Genomic DNA, 21,636 nt, shown 5'->3' with positions numbered 1-21,636 from the left:
GTTCATGACTATTAATTACTATTCACTTTACTCAAATTATACCTGAGTTGGCCTCCTCAAGCTTGTTCATGTGTCCTTTTGACAAATCCTTATTATTTGTGGTGGAAGGGAAGAGAGGAGTCCTTTTTTATTTTTCCTGTCACGCTAAGATCTTCAAGGCATGTAGTTTCCCTGCCTTAGTCCTGGAATCAGCCATTTCTTTAAGAAGCCCTAGTTCATGTGGTGGGAAACTTCCAAAAATATGGGCTCTTGGTGGGCTCATTGCTACTGAGGTTTCCTTGCTTCTAGGCCCTTGGTGGACAGAGCTGGAAATACGTGTATGTGAATATAGTTTGAGCATGTAATAATCCCATTTATTTGGGCTACAGTAGAGATTAAAAAAATAATGTATGAAATTTTGATACTGAAATTCAAGTGTGATAATTGCTGACTGATACATAGGAACCTGATTGTATGCCTTAAATAATCACATAAGTTATGTTAAAGTGTGTAAAATTAATTGTGTGTGTAGGTGTTCTGTTGGGCTGAAATTTGCCATTATACTTAAGTGATTTATAAAGCTAGTGTAAACACGTTTGAAAGTGCTTGACCTTATTTGTGGCTAATAGCTAATAGTTGTTTTTAGATGCTTTTAAAAGTCACCTTCATAGGCAGTGGTTGCATATAAATAGCATGATTATTTTATTTTATTTTATTTTTTTTTTAAGATTTTATTTATTTATTTGAGTCCGAGAGAATGAGAGACAGAGAGCATGAGAGGGAGGAGGGTCAGAGGGAGAAGCAGACTCCCTGCCGAGCAGGGAGCCCAATGCGGGACTCGATCCCGGGACTCCAGGATCATGACCTGAGCCGAAGGCAGTCGCTTAACCAACTGAGCCATCCAGGCGCCCTAGCATGATTATTTTAAGATTATTTTATAATTTACCTTTCTTTTGTCTCTGTCTCAGTTGAATTCACATTAATTATTTGATCAATATCTGCTTTACCCCACTAGACTCTTAAGTTCTATATGAACAATATCTCATTTTTCTCACCATGGTATTTTTAGTGCCAGGCACCTTATCTCATTGTTTGTAAAACTTATGAATGGACAGCGTGTGGAAACGAAGAAAGTACTGTAAACATGCCTTTGATTTGTATGATAAAATACATTTTATACCCCAACCACCAATTAACTCTCCAGTTAAATAATTCTTAACTTTTCCTCTGTGTCCTCACTAACCCACACTCTACTATCCCACATGCCATGATATATTTGAGTTAACAAGGCCATTCAGTAACTGTTTTAGTTTGCTTTTATTTCTTGTGAATCAAGATATGTTCACTTGACTTTGTTAACCTCACACAAGGAAAAAAAATGTGCAGGTTTGATACCAGCTACTGCTGTTCAAGTTGGTTCACTCTGTGGCAATTCTTGTTTTTCATTCTACCAGTTCCATTCTTCAAAAACTTTTTACCATCTTTGTAATGTGAGCCCCCTCCTCCTGCCCCCCATTCCTGTTTTTATCTCTGTGCCTGTTCATGCACCGTTATCTTTTCCTTAGGCCCCACCTTGATTCATATGGTGCCAGGTTTATATCAGTTAAGGCAGCTAGAGCATATTTTTTGCCTATGTTATCAAAAAATCTTTTTTTTTTTTATAAAGATTATTTGAGAGAGCGTGTGTGCACGAGCAAGAGCTGAGGGGAGGGGCAGAGGGAGAAGCAGACTCCCAGCTGATCAGGGAGCCTGAGGCAGGGCTTGATCCTGGGACTCTAGGATCATGACCCGAGTCGAAGGCAGATGCTTAACCAACTGAGCCCCCAGGTGCCCCATCAAAAATCTTCTAATGCTACATATTTAAAAGGTAGATGGGTAGGTTGTTGGTAAAGTTGGTTATACCAATATGATAATAACTAAACATGAAATATGGACACGTATGTGATTTTACAAGTTTTAACTTCTTAGTACTAAATTTTTACTTTTATTTTTTTAAAGATTTATTAGAGAGAGAGAGAGAAAGCGCGCAAATGAGCGTAGGGAGTGGGGAAGGAGAGGGAAAGAGAATCTTAAGCAGACTACGTGCTGAGGACAGAGCCCGGATGCAAGGCTCAATCTCACTACCCTGAGATCACGACCTGAGCTGAAACCAAGAGTGGGATGCTTAACTGATTGCACCACCCAGGTGCCCCAGTACTTTTTACTTTAAATCAATAATGTGGATGAATCTTGCTTTTTGAGATTTTGAAAGGTGTTTTGTTAATTGTAACAAAGTGAGGATGCTAGAGATCAGTGCTTTTCTTTTTTTAAACAATTTATTTGTAAGACAGATAATCCCCATTTATTGGTTTTGTTAAAATGAAAGTTTTTAATATTTTTCTTTAAATTGAAGTAATACATTTTCCACTGAAGTAACTAAATGTGTGGAGAAAAACGGATGTAAAATAATACAGAATTAAATTAGTTTTCTCTACTTTTTAGTAATTTGCTTTTAACCATTTCTGATAGAAATTGGCATTAACAGTACTAAAGGAAGGGCATTGTGTGTCAGTGTATGATTTTATTTTTAAAATTAGAAGTCTGAAGTTTAGAATCTAAACCATTACAACCTTTCTGTTTGTAATACACATCTCTAGTAATTAAATCTTTTTTTAATAAGATTTTATTTATTGATGTGAGAGAAAGTGGGAGAGAGAGAGTGTGAGCATGAGCAAACAGAGGGAGGAGAGGCAGAGGGACAAGCAGACTCCACACTGAGCACAGAGCCCGATGTGGGGGGCTCAGTCGCATGACCCTAAGATCAGGACCTGAGCTGAAACCAAGTTGGATGCTTAACTGACTGAGCCATCAGCTCACCCATCATGAGCACTTCTTGGTTCACTTATTTCAATCAATACTGTATTCACTCAGATATTGTTAAATCTGAGCAGTCAAATGGATTGGTTTGTAATATTTTACCAGTGTTTCTTTAAAAGATAAAGACCATAGGAAACATATTTTTCTTAAAATTTATTCTCTGTTTGTGGAGGGTACATTGTGTAAACTTTAAAGGATAAGTGGTAATAAATTGAGTCATTAATATTTTATTGCTAAAATTAATTAGTGGTGGTGGATTTTTTTTTTTTTTACTTTACAGAGTTTTGAAAGCTCAGTCCGATCACAGGTCTAGGCATGAAGGTAAGTAAGGGTTCCACAAAGTTAATTTTTAATAGAGATTTGCATAATTAGATAGTATTTAATAATGAACATTGTGTTTTCTTTACAGCACAAGTCTTATAGTCATACTTTTTTCTAATTTCTCTTTAGTTTCACATTATTCAATGTGGCTCTTGGTGAGTTGGGCACATTGCTGTTCTTTAGTGAAATCTAGCCTTGCTGATAGTGACCATTTACAAGATTGGTTAAAGAAATTGACTCTCCTTATTCCTGAGGTAAGATAAAGATTGCAAATCAGTACTATTATTCTTCATATTTTTTTACATTATTTGCATTGATAATAAAAAAAGAGCTAATGGAAACAAATGGACATGATTCCATAAATATGTCCCATTATCTGGAATGTACTTATTAAACATTTTCAGATCTACAGTGTTTTGAACTTCGTACACTTAAATGTGAATGTTAAGAGGCTCTTAACCATAGGAAACAAACTGAGGGTTGCTGGAGGGGAGGGGAGTGGAGGGATGGGTAACTGAGTGATGGGCATTAAGGAGGGCATGTGATGTAATGAGCACTGGGTGTTATATGCAACTGATGAATTACTGAACTCTACCTCTGAAACTAATACTATATGTTAATTGAATTTAAATAAAAATGCAAAAAATTGTGAATATTAAATAGTCTGGAGCATTCATATTTTTCTTTTTCTGAAATAAAACCATACTTATTTTGCTTTGGAGTTTTGAAAATTTTTTTCTGGGAAGGACTAGAGTGTTTATTTTGGTAATTTATATTTTAGAGGAAGCTTCTTTTCCTTTTTCTATTAGAGTGTATCCTTAGACACAAGAGATAAGTCAAATATATTTTTATTCCAATGTCAACACTAAAGTCAGTCATACTCTTGCTAAAACACTTAGCCACAATAGTTAAAATAGTTACATCTTTTTTAGGCAGCATTATCTTAGTACATTTAAGCTCTGAGTTGAATGCATATGTATTCTTGTTCTGGCTGTGTCACAGGTAATGATTGCGACATTTGGGCAAGTCCTGTAGAAACTAAAATGTTTTGGTATAAGTACTTTCTAAATTGCTTCTTGTTCTGAAAATATTTTATCCTCTTATTTAGTTTTGTAAATAAATTATTATGAATATCCTCTCCTTTGTTCCTTTTGTATTTGTTGTTATTGTTATGTTTATCTGGTTTTCCTCATGTCCATATTTGGGAATTTCTAACATGATTCTACATAGTACTGTATACTTTGGAGGTACTTTATTTGATCAGATTTTTGTGCATGGGTATATGATCAGAACATTGCATTTAAAAAAATATTACTAAAGAAACTGTGTAACATGTTATTTCTGCTGACATTGATTTTAAAGATTAACTTTTTAATACTTAACTCACACTATCTTTGGAACTTGCTTTTTCATTTAGACTGCGGTCCGTCATGAGTCTTGCAATGGTCTTTATAAGTTATCTCTGTCAGGGCTGGATGGAGGAGACTCAATCAATCGTTCTTTTCTGCTATTGGCTGCTTCAACATTGTTGAAATTTCTTCCTGATGCTCAAGCACTCAAACCTGTCAGGGTAAGATTTTACTGTGTTTAGGAGTGGTTTCTATTTCTGCAATTTTCTTTGCCCCAAGTTTTTATCACTGTATTACATACTTGCAGTAATTTTGAGTACTTGTTTACTGTATGTAGTTTTTACCAAGAGAATAGTTAATACAGTTCGTAAAGTGACAGCATTGTGGACATATTGTGTCCATGTTACACCTAGGAATGGAGTTTTGGAAATAGCATTTGTTCTAACTAAAATTGAATGATAAAACCATCATAAGTGTAGCTTTCTTCTCATTCAGTCACACAGATTTTTTTTTAATCTTTATGATACTCTGAATTTTGAATTTCCTTTCCTGCTCCAGTGTATATACTACCCTGTAAAAAAGCCTTCTACTACATAATAAATTCAGAGCTCATTAAGTAAATTCTACTAATCCCAGAAATATGATGCATTGTAGGATTTACTTTTTCCTCCTCTGTGTTTGTCATCAAGTATGTAAGATATGTAATGTGTTTTTTATGTTTTAGATTTCAAAACTATAATAGACCATTGCATTTGGGTAGATTTATATATACTTATGTTCTGTAGGTTTCTTTTGTTGACACACATTTTCATTGAATTCTTCGTTTCTGTCACGTTATTTAACATTATATGTTACTCATGTAATGACTTTTCCGAGTAGGTTATAAGAAATTTGAGGGTAATACTTTATACTATTCACTTATGGGCCTAGTTATTCTAATTTTATAGAAGCTAGAAGTGTTCTTCCCATTTTTTGTTAAATTTTGAATACTGTTTGTATAGGGATTTAATTTTTTCATAAGGTCTGTAGTTTCTTAAATGTATTGTAATTTTAGGTTATTCCCCTTTTTAAAATGTTTTCACAAAGTTAAAAATTTTATTTTTTAATAGATAGATGATTATGAAGAAGAACCAATGTTAAAACCTGGATGTAAAGAGTATTTTTGGTTGTTGTGCAAATTAGTGGACAACATACATATAAAGGATGCTAGTCAGGTATGTTCAGAAAATTATACATTAACTTGTATGATGTTGGATGGATCATGCTCATGTATGTTTATGACTTTATATAAGCCCTTATTTTTGAGGGCATTTTTTATCATTCTCTAAGGGTTGAAAATGCCATAATTATTTTATTGTAGTTGGACCTTTTTGTTTTGCTCTAAATTCCTTTCTTCTTTTTACTTTGACCTTTGTTGAAATGTCTTCATCTGGTACCTATAAGTAATTTCCTATTTCTTCTGAGTAAGATTTGTAGATCTAAAATGTCACTTGGAATGTGAAATTTAGACTTTAAATGTAAATACACAGTGTTTTGTAATAGCATATGGGTTTGGAGTTTTGGATATGTAAAATAAAATTGCAATTCAAATAGAATTTATTTTAAGGTTAAGAAACTATTAACTTACTGATCTACTAATTTTCTTAGACTAATTTTCTTTTTGAGAGCAAGAGCACATGGACCAGTGAGGTGGACGCAGGTGGGGAGAGGGGCAGAGGGAGAGGTAGAGAGAGAATCTTAAGCAGGCTTCATGCGCAGCACGGAGCAGATGCTGGGCTGAATCTCATAACTCTGAGATCATGACCTGAGCTGAAACCAAGGGTTGTACACTTAGCCACTGAGCCACCAGACAGCCCCTCCCCCTTAAATTTATTTTTTAAAGCCTAGTTTAAAGGTGGTGTTAAAAACAAACCTTAGTGGGGCACCTGGGTGGCTCAGTCGTTAAGCGTCTGCCTTCGGCTCAGGTCATGATCCCAGGGTCCTGGGATCGAGCCCCACATCGGGCTCCCTGCTCGGCCGGGAGCCTGCTTCTCCCTCTCCCTCTTTGCGCGTGCTCCCTCTCTCTCTAACTCTCTCTCAAATTAAGTAAAAAATCCATGGAATGTCAGTAATAAGTTATGATAGTCATAGTAATGTATGGAGGAGATACAAAGGTTTGTTGTTTTATTTTCTCTAACAATTTTATTGAGATATAGTTCGCATTACCAGTCAATTTGCCCACTAAGGTTTGTTTTTTTTTTTTAAGCTTTTATTTATTTTTTGACAGAGAGAGACACAGCGAGAGAGGGAACACAAGCAGGGAGAGTGGGAGAGGGAGAAGCAGGCTCCCCGCTGAGCAGGGAGCCCAATGTGGAGCTCAATCCCAGGACACCAGGATCATGACCTTAACCAAAGGCAGACGCTTAACTGACTGAGCCACCCAGGCATACCCCATGGATTCTTTTTTAAAGGACTATCAATGATTGGTTTATAACTATCAAAGAGTAGCTGTATTATTTATAATTTAATTAGTATGTTAATGAATTTGGTAGAACCAAATTCTTATTACTTACAGGGGAAGGATATTTTTTGTTTTAGTAACCTCTGCCTACTAAACACTTTGAATTTTGTATTTTCTCTTTGTATTAAGACCACACTCCTTGACTTAGATGCTTTGGCACGACATTTGGCTGACTGTATTCGAAGGTAAAATTTGATGTGGAATTGACAATTTTATCGTTCAGGAAACATAAAGGACATAAGTATGTGAACTATCTTGTTTTGCTTGTGTTCTTTTTTGTAGCAGGGAAATCCTTGATCATCAAGATGGTAATATAGAAGATGATGGGCTTACAGGACTTCTAAGGCTTGCAACAAGTGTTATTAAACACAAACCACCCTTTAAATTTTCCAGAGAAGGACAGGTAGGTATTAAGACATCTAAATGTCTGTATGAAATATGATTGAAATTTTTTTTGTTGTTGCATTGTATGTGGGTACATTAAATTTTCTTAAACATGCAAACATAAAGCTTGCTAGAACTTGTTGGTAGGAAAAGAGAACACTGAATAAAATGAACCCTAGAAATATTAATGCTAAGCTTATATGCAGAAAAAATTTTAATTCCTGTGACTAGTACATAGAAAGGCAACCTCTACTACAATTTCTGTAGGGTTGACAATTTTGAATTAATAATTTACACAGAATTAATAAGTAGTCATAGAGTACCTGTCTGTTTTCATGTTTTAGAAGCCCATTTGACATGAAATCTGTGAATATTTGATAACACCTAAGCACTCTATACCCATAAATGCCTAATTACTCTTCAGATTAAGTTATTTACTCTGCCATTAGCACTTTTGTCATTGCCTGCATTGAGGGAGTTAGTTTTGGTTTGGAGGGTTGTTTTCTTGAGGTCACTAATTGTGGTAGGAAACACAGGAATAACCAGAAGGATGGAAGATAATCCTCAAGGGCATAGAGTTGGGGATTCTGGAGATAAACTTAAGGTGACAGTCTTAACTGTCTTAAATCTGTACTACTTCCCCTATTTGACAAAGCCCCTTTTTGTGCTATTTTTCTAGGTCCTTTTTAAATTTTTCCTATACTCACTGGGAATAATTTGATTTAGTTTTGCTGGTTGAAGTACTATGTTACATAAGCCAGTATGTAACTTTTATTCTAAAATATAATATATTGATTTCTTTGATAACATATTGTAATGTGAAAATCATTGTAAAAAAAGAAATTTTTAGATAGTGCAAAGAGAAGATCCCCATATAGTTTGATTTCCCATGATGCTTAGGTGATGGATGACCTTCCAGGAGTTTCCATAGAAACTCAAGTATACTCAAGTATATCATTAAATACTCAAGTATATCATTTATATTACATAAATACCATTTTGTGATCTGCTTTTTTTATTTAAAAAAATGAATACATTAAAAATATATTTCAAAAAATAAATATATAAGGAGGGAAACTATTTTTATTGACATTTATGTTGTTACTGGTTGTAAGAAAAAAAAAAAAAAGCAACTGCAGGGAACATCATCTTTGTACCCCTGTCCCATTATATACTCCTATTCTTAAAAGTAAATTTGATTGATTTTAATCATATTAGCTTACAAAAGGCTCTGTCCTTTTATTCTCCCAGCTGCACTGTATTAGAATGTTTCTAATATTCAGTTTCTCAGATATCCCCACATGTGATAGGGATATCTGAGACATTCCTTACATGTGAAGTCTTTGCCAGTCTCACTTTTGCTTTAGTTTTATGTCTTTGGTTTTTGTTGAAGATGAGTGTCTTTTTATGTACGTATTGTCTATTTGTGTTAACTTGTGAATTTTCTGTTTATAATCTGTGTATCTTTTGTCATTTTTCTTCTCATTTGTAAAAGTCTGAATTTTGAAAATATTAAAAAGAATTTAATATTCTTTTTCTGTCCTCTTTTCCAGAATTCTTTTTTTGCTTATCCATGTTTTTTATTTTTTATTTTTTTAAAGATTTTTTTATTTATTTGCAGAGAGAGCGAGAGAGGGAACACAAGCAGGGGGAGTAGGAGAGGGAGAAGCAGGCTTCCCACTGAGCAGGAAGCCCAATGTGGGGCTGGATCCCAGGACCCTGGGGTCATGACCTGAGCCAGGGGCAGAAGCTTAACGACTGAGCTACCCAGGCGCCCCTGCTTATCCTTGTTTCTTAAAGAGTAGTTGTTTTTTTCTTCTGTGTTTTGTTTATTATACAAATAATAATCTTAGGCAAAGTTTTGAGCCCTTACAAAGGTAGATGTTATTATTAGACCCTGTTTTGACAAATGATGAAATTAAGCCATAGACAGGTTAAGCAACTTGCCTCACTGAGGTTACTCATACTCTTCACTTAGCTGACCTTCTAACCACTATGCAATACTGGCTACAGATGTTAAAATCCTAAACATATGGCTCTTTAGTTTCCTTTTTTCACCACCTTAGAGAGTCTCCATATCTGTATATGCTATATCAGGTTAATTCATTCTTTTTAACAACTGCATAGTAGTCTGTGTGTGTGTGTGTGTGTATTTTAATGTTTTATTTATTTTTTAAGAATTTATTCATTCATTTGATAGAGAGCATAAGCAGGGGGAGAGGCAGGCAGTGGGAGAAGAGAAGCAGGCTCCCCACTGAGCAAGGAGGCCGATGCAGGGCTTGATCCCAAGACCCTGGGATCGTGACCTGAACTGAAGGCAGACACTTAACCAGCTGAGCCACCCAGGCGCCCCCCCCCCCTTTTTTTAACAAGAGGAATATTTGGGGGACATGCTAGTTGTTTTGTTTCCTTTTTTTTTTTTTTTAAAGATTTATTTATTTGAGAGAGTGAGCAAGCAAGAGAGCATGAGCAGGGGACGGAGCAGAGGGTAAGGGAGAAGCAGCCTCCCCACTGAACAGGAAGCCTAACATGGGGCTCGATCCCAGGACCCTGGGATCATGACCTGAGCCAAAGGCAGACGTGTATATATCCAGCTCTTAATGATGAAAATTGTCTTATACTCTTACAGTGATATTGTAGTGAAGATGTTTATACATCTGTCACTTAGGAAATCTGTAGGAAAAAACTCTGGAAGTAAAAATGCTGGTTCACAGGGTTGTACCTTTTTGACTTTGGTCGTTATAACCATGTTGCTTTCTCTGGATGCTGAGCCAATTTATTGCTCCTACACTGTATGTCGATGAGTGCCATTTCGTCATATTCTCACCAACCCAGTATAATACCATATATTTCATTTCTGCCAGTCCAATAGTGAAAAACATTGTCCTAGTTTTATTTTACTTTTTGTAATTATGAGTAAGGTTGAGCTTCTTTGCATGTGTTGGAAAACCATTATTTTGTGTTATCTTTTCTCTGATCTAGACTCTAGGTAGAGAAGTGGGAGGGCGAATGTGTTGGGAATCTAGCTAGGAATCAGTGGTTCTGGAGAGGGGTGATGGTGAAAAGTGTTTGGATTTGGGATATTTATTGAAGAAGGTAGAGCTCACAGACTTAAATTTGGATAGGATTGTGAGGTGGGAGAGAAAGACTCCTCAGTTTTGAGCCTGAGAAACTAAATGAATGATAATTCCATCTACTAAGAAGGGGAAATCTCGATATAGATCATTTTTGGGGAGAAGTGAGGTTGTCAGAATCAAGCCTATTTTGGACATGTTAAATAGGAAATGTCAATTAGATATGCAAGTGGAGGTGTTTAAGGCAGTTGGTTTGGTGTAATACTAAGAAAAGTTTTATTTATATTTAAAATAACTTTTCTACTTTAATGACTTTATTATTTAAGAATTCTTAAAAATTTCATTGAGAATTTAGTTCGGGAATCAGTTAACATTTTCTGTAAAGAGCCTTACAGTAAATATTTTAGGGTGTGCAGGCTAAATAAGGTCTCTTTCACCACCATCACCACTAGTACTACTGCTTTCCTTCCTCTTCATGCCCTCTTCCTCCATTTTTCTAATTCCCTTTTAAAAACATAAACCTCATTCTTATCTCTACTACGTTGCATGGTATCTAACAACAAATACATACTGAACAGACTGATGATTAAGACTCAATCCTGATTCTTAAGAACTGACTATGTATTTTTTAAGAACAATTTAATGGTTCATTTTTTTCAGCAGGTAATTATTGAGAAACCTGTCTTATTCAAAATTTGTATGTACCTTCACAAATAATGGCTGCTCAGGATATTTACCATTAGTGTTAAAAAAAAAAAAAAAGACCATTAAAGGGATACCATCAGGGATGTGAGGATCACATAGTGCTGACATGATTAGGAAAGGCTTTGAAGAGGATACAGCTTTTATAATACAGGATAAAGGGGTTTTGGTTTTTCTTTTTTTTTTTTTTAAGATCTTATTTGTCAGAGAGGGAGAGAACAAGCAGAGGGAGAAGCAGACTCCCTGCTGAGCAAGGAGCCCGATGTGGGACTTGATCCCAGGACCCTGGGATCATGACCTGAGCCTAAGGCAGATGCTTAACCGACTGAGCCACCCAGGCGTCCCCAGGATACATTTTTTTTTTTTTTTTAAGTAGAAAAGTAAAGGAAACCTTTAAGTCCTAGAAAAGAATATGAGTAAAAATAAAGTGATAGGAACCACTGGATATGTGTAGGAAGTTCAGGGATTAGTTCAGCTTGACTTGAGTTTGAAAAAGTATAGGAGGTAACTTTGGGAAGCTAGATATGGTCATCTCTTGAGTTCACAGGAAATTATTTTTATATGTACATGCAGTAAAACAAAAGCATTACTTTTGTAATTTAAAAAAGGGAGTCCTGGGCGCCTGGGTGGCTCAGTTGGTTAAGCGACTGCCTTCGGCTCAGGTCATGATCCTGGAGTCCCGGGATCGAGTCCTGCATCGGGCTTCCTGCTCAGCAGGGAGTCTGCTTCTCCCTCTCCCGCTCCTCCCTCTTGTGCTCTCTCTCTCAAATAAATAAATAAAATCTTAAAAAAAGGGAGTCCTTAAAGTGTTTGATCCAGTCAAATAACGTCAGGAATGTGCATTAGCAAAATACCTGGTGACAGATTAAGAGCCAGCAGAGTACAGTAGTCTTCAAACTTTTATTGCTCACATGGTCTTGTGCTTGCTTCGGCAGCACATATACTAAAATATTGCTCACATAGTCTTTAAAGAATTTTGGGAAACGTAGGTGTCCTCACACAGATTCTTAGACTTTAAAACATTTCTAGATTTTTCAACTCTATTTTTTAAATTTTGTTTTAAGTTTTTATTTTAGTTCTAGTTAATATACAGTGTTATATTACTTTCAAGTGTACAGTATAGTGATTCAGCAATTCCATGTTTCATTTATTGCTCATCACAAGTACACTCCTTAATCCCCATCAACTCTGTATTTTTAAAGAATATAATTTCCAGGAATTTGTTAAAACTAAAAAAAAATTTAAAAAACATAATGTAAAAAATACTGTGACCTCACGGTGTTGTCCAAAATTTCTTCTGTATTTAATTATCATTACATTACATTTATTTGGATATGGGCAATCAAAGCAACATAAATATACTTTTTTTCATATACACAGCAAACTTTAAGTAAAAGCTCTTTTTAGTAACATTTTATAGAAGGAAATTTGTATCTTCATCAAATGTCGAAAGTCCATCTTCTAGCATTAAAAGTAGTTGGCAGTCTATAGCAATAATTTTGTCAATCTTTCTGTTTACATTTTTTCAGTCTCAAAAATAGAAGGAACTATATTCTTGATATATTTTTATAGAGTCTGTTGTTTTGCAATTTGATTAGTAAGAACAGAATGGGTTTAGGATGTCTCATTTTTCTCTGAAACTTTTTCTTATAGTCATTTCTTTTATATCTGGGTCAAAGTTGTTTCAGCATGGTTGTCGCTTTACATGATTGTAGAGATTTCCTTCTCGTGTGGGGTGACAAGTAAGTCATGTAAGTCTCGTAAGTCATCCTCGCAGGAGGTGAAGAATTCCCAAAGGGGACTTTTTCTTAAAAGACTCGAAGGTCAGCGAGAAAGCAGTGAGCCCAGTTGACTCTGTGGATACTGGCATGTTTTGTTCACCAGCCTCAGAGTTGTTGAGGGTCTTCTTTGTATTCCATGTCTGATCACCAAGTAATGTTAACCTTAAAAAACAAAACTGCCAGTTATTTTACCAGCAAAAATGGGTTTATTTGTGAATAGCAGAGACTCGCAACCCAGGGCATGCACTCTTCTGCAGAACCATAGGCAAGTCCAAATATACCTTAATTTTTGCCAGGGAAGTATGAAACATTAAAATGAAATTTAGTTGAAAATGAATGTATTAACAAGAAGGATGGGCCTTTTAAAATTAATTCATATAGTTACAGGTGGATATTACTTGTTAATGAGGTCAAATGTGTGTTCATTAATTCTCTTCCTACTTTATATTTTTATTTATTGTTTTTAAAGAAGATTTTATTTATTTGACAGAGACACAGCAAGAGAGGGAACACAAGCAGGGGGAGTGGGGGAGGGAGAAGCAGGCTTCCCGCTGAGCAGGGAGTCCGATGTGGGACTCAATCCCAGGACCCTGGGATCATGACCTGAGCCGAAGGCAGATGCTTAACGACTGAGCCACCCAGGCGCCCTTTACTTTATATTTTTATAATGTAGATTCTGGGAAACCTTATTTACATAATGGAAATGTAAACTTTGTTCACATGTTTACAGTGGAAATGGAAGTTTTATTTTAACAGTGTTATTTAATCTTTGAATTTCTTCTGAATTACATGTTAAAAATCACACTGATCTATTATCAGAAACTATTTTTAGTATTCTCTCAGCAGTTTGAGGTTCTTTTTTCTGTGAAGTATACCAGAATGGATTTACCATTATTTATCAAATGGACATATTGTGGGGTACCTGGGTGGGTCAGTTGGTTGAGCGTCTGACTCTTGGTTTCGGCTCAGGTCATGATCTTAGAGTCATGGGATTGGGCCCTGTGTCAGACTCCATGCTCAGTGGGGAGTCTGCTTGAGATTCTTTCTCAAATAAATCTTTTAAAAAATGGACATATTAATATATAGATTATCCTTTTAATACCTGCTTTTCTGGTAAACTCAGTAAGGAAAATTAAATATTGTTCATTTCATTATGCTTTTACCAACCTGATATTTCTGATAAAGTGTTTTTATCTTATCATAGGTTTTAAATATATTTTATCAAAGCTTTGGAGCTATGGAAACTTAGCTCATTCAATTTCTGGTTCTAAACTGATGGGCAAAAGATAGTTCATTTTATTTATTTTTTATTTTTCTAGAGTGGGGGAGGGGCAGAAGGAGAGGGAGAGAATCTTAAGCAGGCCCCACGTTAACCAGGTACCCCCATGATATTTCATTTTAAACTAGTTATTAGCCAGTTCCATTTTTTTTTTTTTTAGTTTGACTTTAATTTCTAGCTGAAGTAAATGTGTTATCTTGTATCTCCAAGACACATCATCTAATCTCTGAATTCTAAGATAGGCAAGACAGACTTATCAGTCTGCCAGCTATATGAAGTAGACCCTATTCACTTTCCATATTTCTTAGCCAGACTTACTTTTCTTTTATTTATTTATTTATTTATTTATTTATTTTGAGAGAGAGAATGAGAGACAGAGAGCATGAGAGGGAGGAGGGTCAGAGGGAGAAGCAGACTCCCTGCCGAGCAGGGAGCCCGATGCGGGACTCGATCCCGGGACTCCAGGATCATGACCTGAGCCGAAGGCAGTCGCTTAACCAACTGAGCCACCCAGGCGCCCCAGACTTACTTTTCATTGCAAAATCAGGACTTTGTACTTTGACAATAGTGAGATGTCATTAATGGGAAAATATTTCAAATTGTCCTTTATTTGGTACTTGTGTCATAGGTTCCAAAGACCATCCCCAGGTTCAGTGATTGACTGGAAGGGCTCAAAGGACTCAGCATGTAGTTGTACTAGTGGCTGAGATTTGTTACAGCAAAATAATACAAAATGAAGTCAGTGACAAAAAAGATAGCATCCAGCCAAATCTGGTGGAGACTAGGTTCATGCTTTTAAGAGTCCTCTCCTATTGGAATTGCACAGGATGTGCTTAATTTCCTCAGCGATGAGTGTGACAACATGTGTGAGGTGTCATCTATCAGGGGAACTCTCTTGAGCCTCACTCAGGTCAGGGTTTTAGGTTGGGTGAAATGGGGGTTGTCATTTATAGTACCTGTGTAACTGACCACAGTGTCTGAAATTCCAGACTCCCAGATGGAAAGCAGGTATTCAGCATAAACCAAATATAAAAGGCATAGTGAGCCACTTTTATCACTTAGGAAAAGTTTTATATCAGAGGAACGAACTCTTTACTGTTCCAATTTTCACATGACAGCCAGGGATCAACCTTAGAATCCAGCCATTCTAAGTGTAAGAGAATGTTAGTCTTTAACTACATTACCTCTTTTCTGCACAGTACACCAGAATTCTGGTTTTATACCCCAGAACAATGTATCATGGTAGTATTTGAGGAATGTGAGAAATAACTATCTTTGGTAAAGTAACAAAGGACCAATTAATAAGAAACAGGTAGGAAAGGTGACCCTTTCTCAGGTGGATCAAATTTAGAGGAAAAAATACATCTAGGATGGTAAAACTTCGTACTTCAGTTTGAACTTCACTGGGATCGAGAGCTTGGTGTCTGAAATCCTGGCTCTGGCTTTTTCCAACTCTGTGACTCCAGGCAAGGTTCTTAGCCTTCTTTGTCTTTTGTATGGGGGCCTTTGAGCAGTATCATCATAACTGTTCATTTTGAGTAAGTTGGTGCTTTTGCTACTGCTGCTGTTAATGTTATGAGAGTGAAATAAGGAGAAACAGAGGTAAATGGCAAAGGCAATCAAGATAGGAGTCCTTAACAAAAACTTTTGGTCACTTAATGGAGTGGAAAATAATAGCATTATAGATGGGAATCTAAGAATGAGCCTGTTAGCTATCAAGAGGTAAGGAAGAGTAAAGTTGATCCCTACCCATTCTGTTTTTTTTTTTTTAAGAGAAATGAACATTGGGAAGACTTTGAGATGATGGTATATGATGCTGCTCTAAGTTTTTAAATAGCCTTTTAGTAAATTGTAGATTGTCCTATAGTCTAGTTCACTCTATGTAAGGTATTCATTATATTTAGAATATAACTAACATGTAACTTTAGATAATATACTTGGCCTTTCTTTTTTTCCCAGGAATTTTTAAGAGATATCTTCAATCTCCTGTTTTTGTTGCCTAGTCTAAAAGACAGACAACAGCCAAAGTGCAAATCACATTCTTCAAGAGCTGCTGCGTATGATTTGTTAGTAGAGATGGTAAAGGGATCCGTTGAGAACTACAGACTAATACACAACTGGGTTATGGCACAACACATGCAGTGTAAGCATTCTTTTCCTTTTAATCTTTCTAAATTTTACGAGCAGAAAAGAGATTTTGGAAGGCATGGCTATAGAAAGAGTTAACTATTCATACACTTTTAACATTATAAACTATTGTTGCTAAGATGTTAAAAAAGTAAACGTTGATTTGTTTAAAAAAACAGATGTAAAGGACTTTATAGGTATCTGAAATATTTTGGAATTTTTTGGTTAAATAATTTAGTGCCAAGTGAAATCAAATATTGGCAGTCTTTTGAATTTTTAGAGAATGAATTAGCTTTTCTGTGTGTTCTTACTAATTTTATTTCTTTTTTGAGTATTATTGACATACAGTGTTACATTAGTTTTAGTTATCATATATAATATTTTATGTATATTAACTAAAGTAATGGAGAGTAGTGGCTGTTAGTAAAAGCAAAATACATTATGTTTAATAGTTTGTTTGGGGGGCATCTTTTCCTCCCTCTTTTTTCAGCAGCCCATGCGCCTTATAAATGGGACTACTGGCCCCATGAGGATGTTCGTGCTGAGTGTAGATTTGTTGGCCTAACTAACCTTGGAGCTACTTGTTACTTGGCTTCTACTATTCAGCAACTTTATATGATACCTGAGGCAAGACAGGCTGTCTTCACTGCTAAGGTACAGTTTTCCTCACTTCAGTATTAAAACTGTAAAAGAAAATTTTAAAATTTTGTTAATCTTGATTATTTCAATTTAGTAAACATTGAGAAAGTAATTTATGAATTAAAAAATGACTGTATTTGATTACATAACTAGCTCATGTAAACTTAAATATTTTACATTTCGTAGGTTACTCCTAACATACTAGTATAATTTCCTTATTTCTCAAAGGAAAACACAGTTGTGGAATATATACATTCAGTGTATACAGTGAACATGGTATTTTCAGTAAAAATAAATACAAATTTTCTTTACATAAAAATAAGCAAAGCCTAAAACAAAGTAGAGGAATGTACCAGAATCACTTAACTTGTTTTATTTTTATCCCAAAGTAAATTTGACTGTGGGCCTAATTTATTTGGGTAAGGTCTGCTTTATGTTATTCTTGTTATTTCTAGTTTTCACTCTTTTTAACCATGGACTGTTGTTTAGTTTGCCTTTTGCACTGCTTTTATAATTTCTTGGCAAACTTACTTCATGCTTGTACTTGGGTTTCTGTTTTCCTCCATCATGTCATCTTGATGTCCTGACTTTACCCCCCTAAAAAAGTATTGCAATTCTTTATGTACTTTCAGTGAATCCTTAAGATGTTTTTAGGCTTCAAAGTCTCCGAGTTATAGTATAGTCAAGTGGGGTTTTTTTTTTAATGTTAGTTATATTAATGCTTTTAAGTTTATCTTCTGAGACTGATGATCCTTAGAAATAGTTGAATAACTGATTGATTTTGTGTACGGAAATTTTTGTGACTAAATTTGTGGCCCTATCTGCTTAATAGGAACCAGTGATGAGCGAAGAGGCATAATTTCAGTGATTTTTTTTTTTTTTTTCCTGACTGTTAACATGGCCATACTTCGTGATTTCTCTTCTAAATATTAATGATCACCGTTTAGCCATTAGCACTTTCAGGAATTCAAATGTAGCACCAGAAAGAACAATCAGATGTGTTAATTGGGAGTAGGTCTCATAAATGGTGTTTCTGGTTAAAAACTAAATTTAGACATGTTTCTACATAAAAAATTCTTAACAGAATAGAATTTGACATGACTTTGGAAAGTACTCTAGTCAAAAGTGCACTTGATTATTTATGTGAATGCATTAGTTACTTTTATTTCCTTTTCTGATGTTCACAGTAAGAGTAAAGAAATCTACATGTATTTTAATTGTAGTAAAATATACCCAACTAAATACAAGTGTACAGTTCTGTGGTAGTTAGTATATTGATATCGCATTACCACCATCAGTCTCAAAAATTTTTTCACTTCCCCCAACTAAAACTCTGTACCCATTAAATACTTCCCATTCTCCATTCCCCCAAACCTCATGCAACTACTATTCTACTACTTATCTCTATGAATTTGACTATTCTAGATACCTCACTTAAGTGGAATCCTACATTCTTAGCATAGTGTCTCCAAGGTTCATCCATGTTGTAGCATGTTGAGAGTTTCCTTCTTTTTTAAGGCTGAATAATAGTCCATTGTGTGTCTGTACCACATTTTGTTTATCCATTCATCTGTCATTGGACATTTCTGGGTTGCTTCTATCTTTTGGCTATTATAAATAATGTTTCCATGAACATGAGTGTTCAAATATCCATTTGAATCCCTGTTTTCACTTCTTTTACGTATATACCCAGAAGCGGAATTGCTAGATCATATGGGAATTCTGTGTTTAACTTTTTGAGGTATCAATGTGCTGGTGTTCTGTAGTGGCTGTGCCATTTTACCTTCCTATCAGCAGTGCACAAACATGCCAATTTATTCACACCCCTGCTGGCCCTTGTTTTCTGTTTTTTGACAATAGCCATCCTAATGGGTGCAAATATGTATTCCTTTAAGTATTAAATACATATGTAAGGTTTATATTTAGAACTTCTACATTAAGTAAAACATTCTTGCTTTTTTCTTAATATAGAAGACTCCAGTCACTTCCGTTCTTCAGCCAACTAATACTTAATTCTCCAGCAATGAAAATTTTAAATCCAAGTCTTTATTCCTGACCATTGTTGTATTATATATAGTTTGCATGTATCATGTATCATCACCGTTCTGTTACATATGGGAAAGTGTTGTTTTTTGTGACTTCTACTCTAATCTCATGGAGTATTAAGCCTCCCATATGTCCGTTATATTACTGTAATTGTTTTGTCAATTTTGTTGATTCCTTTTATTCAGTTCCTGTTGTACTTAATATTATACAATTTTGCAGTAACTATATGTTGAATAGATTCCTTTTCAGTGTCTTTATGTCCTCAGTTTGATTATAAGCTCCTAAATAGCAGAACCACATTACTGAACACTCCCCACAAAATTGACACAAATAACTAGTGTATACTTCTGGCATATAGAAGGCTTATTATTCCACAAGACTATCAGAGCTTCTTCAAGATTTTGACAAGTAGTTTGTAGTGAGGATAATATTTCATAGTTTTGTTTTTTTTTTTTAAATATTTGGATGAGCTAGAGTATATCTAATAAGTGTCTATAAGGCTGGTGTTCAGGACTAAGTCTCTAGTGAGTGAGTCTAGCCAGATACCTGAATTTCAGTTAATGATATTTGAATATATAGAAGGCTTTCAAGCTTGTTGGCCAGTAATTTTTCTGCAATATTAAGGATATACTGTTCTAGAAAAAAAAAGATATGACTAGATGATGGAGAGATGTCATTTATTATTATAATACATTTTTTTATTTTTTTAAAGATTTTATTTATTTATTTGAGAGAGAGAGAATGAGAGACAGAGAGCATGAGAGGGAGGAGGGTCAGAGGGAGAAGCAGACTCCCTGCCGAGCAGGGAGCCCGATGCAGGACTCGATCCCGGGACTCCAGGATCATGACCTGAGCCGAAGGCAGTCGCTTAACCAACTGAGCCACCCAGGCGCCCTATAATACATTTTTTTAAATGTATGGATTTATTTGTAGAAAACAGCTTTGTTGCACACCTATGATGTTTTCTGTTCCTGCACAGTTACCAGCTTGTGAAAACAGCATTGTACCAAATGAGTGTTGATCTGGAAAGCAATTTTTTTTTTTTTTAAAGATCTCTTTATTCCGTTTTCTTACATAATAGCGATGGCTTCATTTATATAATGAATAAAATAATTTTTTAAATGCTAAATTGCTAAATAAAGAATAGCCTTTTTCTTACATAGAGCTAAAAGAATGAAAACAGATACAGTAATAGCACATTGTAATACTTTCTTTGCTAGACTGTCTAATTTGCTACCATCAGTATGTTTTAATGGAACATTTTTCTCTTGATTTCCAGTATTCAGAAGATATGAAGCACAAGACCACTCTTTTGGAGCTTCAAAAAATGTTTACATATTTAATGGTATGTTTGAGAACCATATATGGAAAACTAGTTTAGATATAACCTATATAAGTTGAAAACATTAAATGAAGTTCATTTGTATTGGATTTGTCCTGCCTATATACTCTTATTTTTCAAATTGAATTTGTCAGTTATTGGTGTTCTTTGTCAAAGTGACTTTTAAACAGTTGCATGTCACTCATCTGCATGACGACTGTTAATTTGTCCTTTAATGAATCCTTTGTATCCATTTGGTCCTTTTCCCACCACAGGGTCACCCCACTCTCCCCCTCCCCCCCAGAATTTTTTGATTGATTTCTCCTTGTCCCTTTTAATTCCCCCCCCAGAACTATAAAAGTAATCAACCTTAAAAAATTAGCAAATCTTACAATATTATTCCTCTGCTTAAAACTCTTCGGTGGTTTTTTATTATGAACAGAATAGTATCCAGGTTCATCAGCACATGTCTTCTGATTTTGCCCCTTTCTTTTAACCTCCTTTCTCTCTCTCTTTTTTTAAGATTTTACCTTTTTTTTTTTTAAGTATTCCCAACACCTAATGTGGGGCTCGAACCCACAGCCCTGAGATCAAGAGTTATATGCTGTACTGACTGAGCCAGCCAGGCACCCCTTCAGCATCCTCTCCTACCCTTCCCTCTATCCAGCTGAATCCCGTAGCAAGTGTCCGCCCTTGGAAGCCCATCACCCTGTTGCTTCATCATTTGTGCAGCTGTTCATGCTGCTGCTTCTGCCTGTAACACTCTTTCTGTAGCACTTTTTTTTTCCCCTTTTCTTCTTATTGTCATCTTTCCCGAAGCAATTTATTTTCAACTCCTCTGAGAAAACCGTAGATTCCACAACTCTGTCTCATACCTACCACTTGTAGTGAAAGTTACTCATCTCACCTGTTAGAATCCTGAAGACAGAGATTATATCATGTTTATTCCTGTATTTTTCAGCTTCTGACAGTTAAGGAGTCAATAAATGAAATTTTTGGGCGCCTGGGTGGCTCAGTTGGTTAAGCGACTGCCTTCGGCTCAGGTCATGATCCTGGAGTCCTGGGATCGAGTCCCACATCGGGCTCCCTGCTCAGCAGGGGGTCTGCTCATCCCTCTGCCCTCTTCCCTCTCATGCTCTCTGTCTCTCATTCTCTCTCTCAAATAAATAAATAAAATCTTTAAAAAATAAAAAAATAAAAAATAAAAAAAAATAAATGAAATTTTTAACAAAATTAAAAGATTTAGTAGTCATTCTTGGATTGCAATTTTTTTTTGGA

At 35.4% G+C, this 21,636-nt stretch overlaps 1 protein-coding gene across 1 annotated transcript in view; it reads left to right on the top strand.

The window, feature by feature from the left end:
- The window catches only part of USP34 (ubiquitin specific peptidase 34), a 182,963-nt gene that overhangs the window by 104,286 nt on the left and 57,041 nt on the right, over nucleotides 1–21,636 (top strand). Inside the window, exons 33-41 of the mRNA XM_081797278.1 lie at nucleotides 3,116–3,156; nucleotides 3,286–3,410; nucleotides 4,574–4,726; nucleotides 5,615–5,719; nucleotides 7,135–7,190; nucleotides 7,288–7,408; nucleotides 16,185–16,368; nucleotides 16,846–17,006; nucleotides 20,317–20,382. Of these exons, the coding sequence (XP_081653404.1) occupies nucleotides 3,116–3,156; nucleotides 3,286–3,410; nucleotides 4,574–4,726; nucleotides 5,615–5,719; nucleotides 7,135–7,190; nucleotides 7,288–7,408; nucleotides 16,185–16,368; nucleotides 16,846–17,006; nucleotides 20,317–20,382 (1,012 nt within the window). The remainder of the gene's footprint in view (nucleotides 1–3,115; nucleotides 3,157–3,285; nucleotides 3,411–4,573; nucleotides 4,727–5,614; nucleotides 5,720–7,134; nucleotides 7,191–7,287; nucleotides 7,409–16,184; nucleotides 16,369–16,845; nucleotides 17,007–20,316; nucleotides 20,383–21,636) is intronic.

Source organism: Leptonychotes weddellii, chromosome 10 (genome assembly GCF_054177405.1).
Source record: "Leptonychotes weddellii isolate Sample4059 chromosome 10, ASM5417740v2, whole genome shotgun sequence".
Lineage (NCBI taxonomy): Eukaryota > Metazoa > Chordata > Mammalia > Carnivora > Phocidae > Leptonychotes > Leptonychotes weddellii.
Note: the sequence above shows the minus strand (reverse complement) of the source record. Positions and strands in the feature narration are given on the sequence as shown.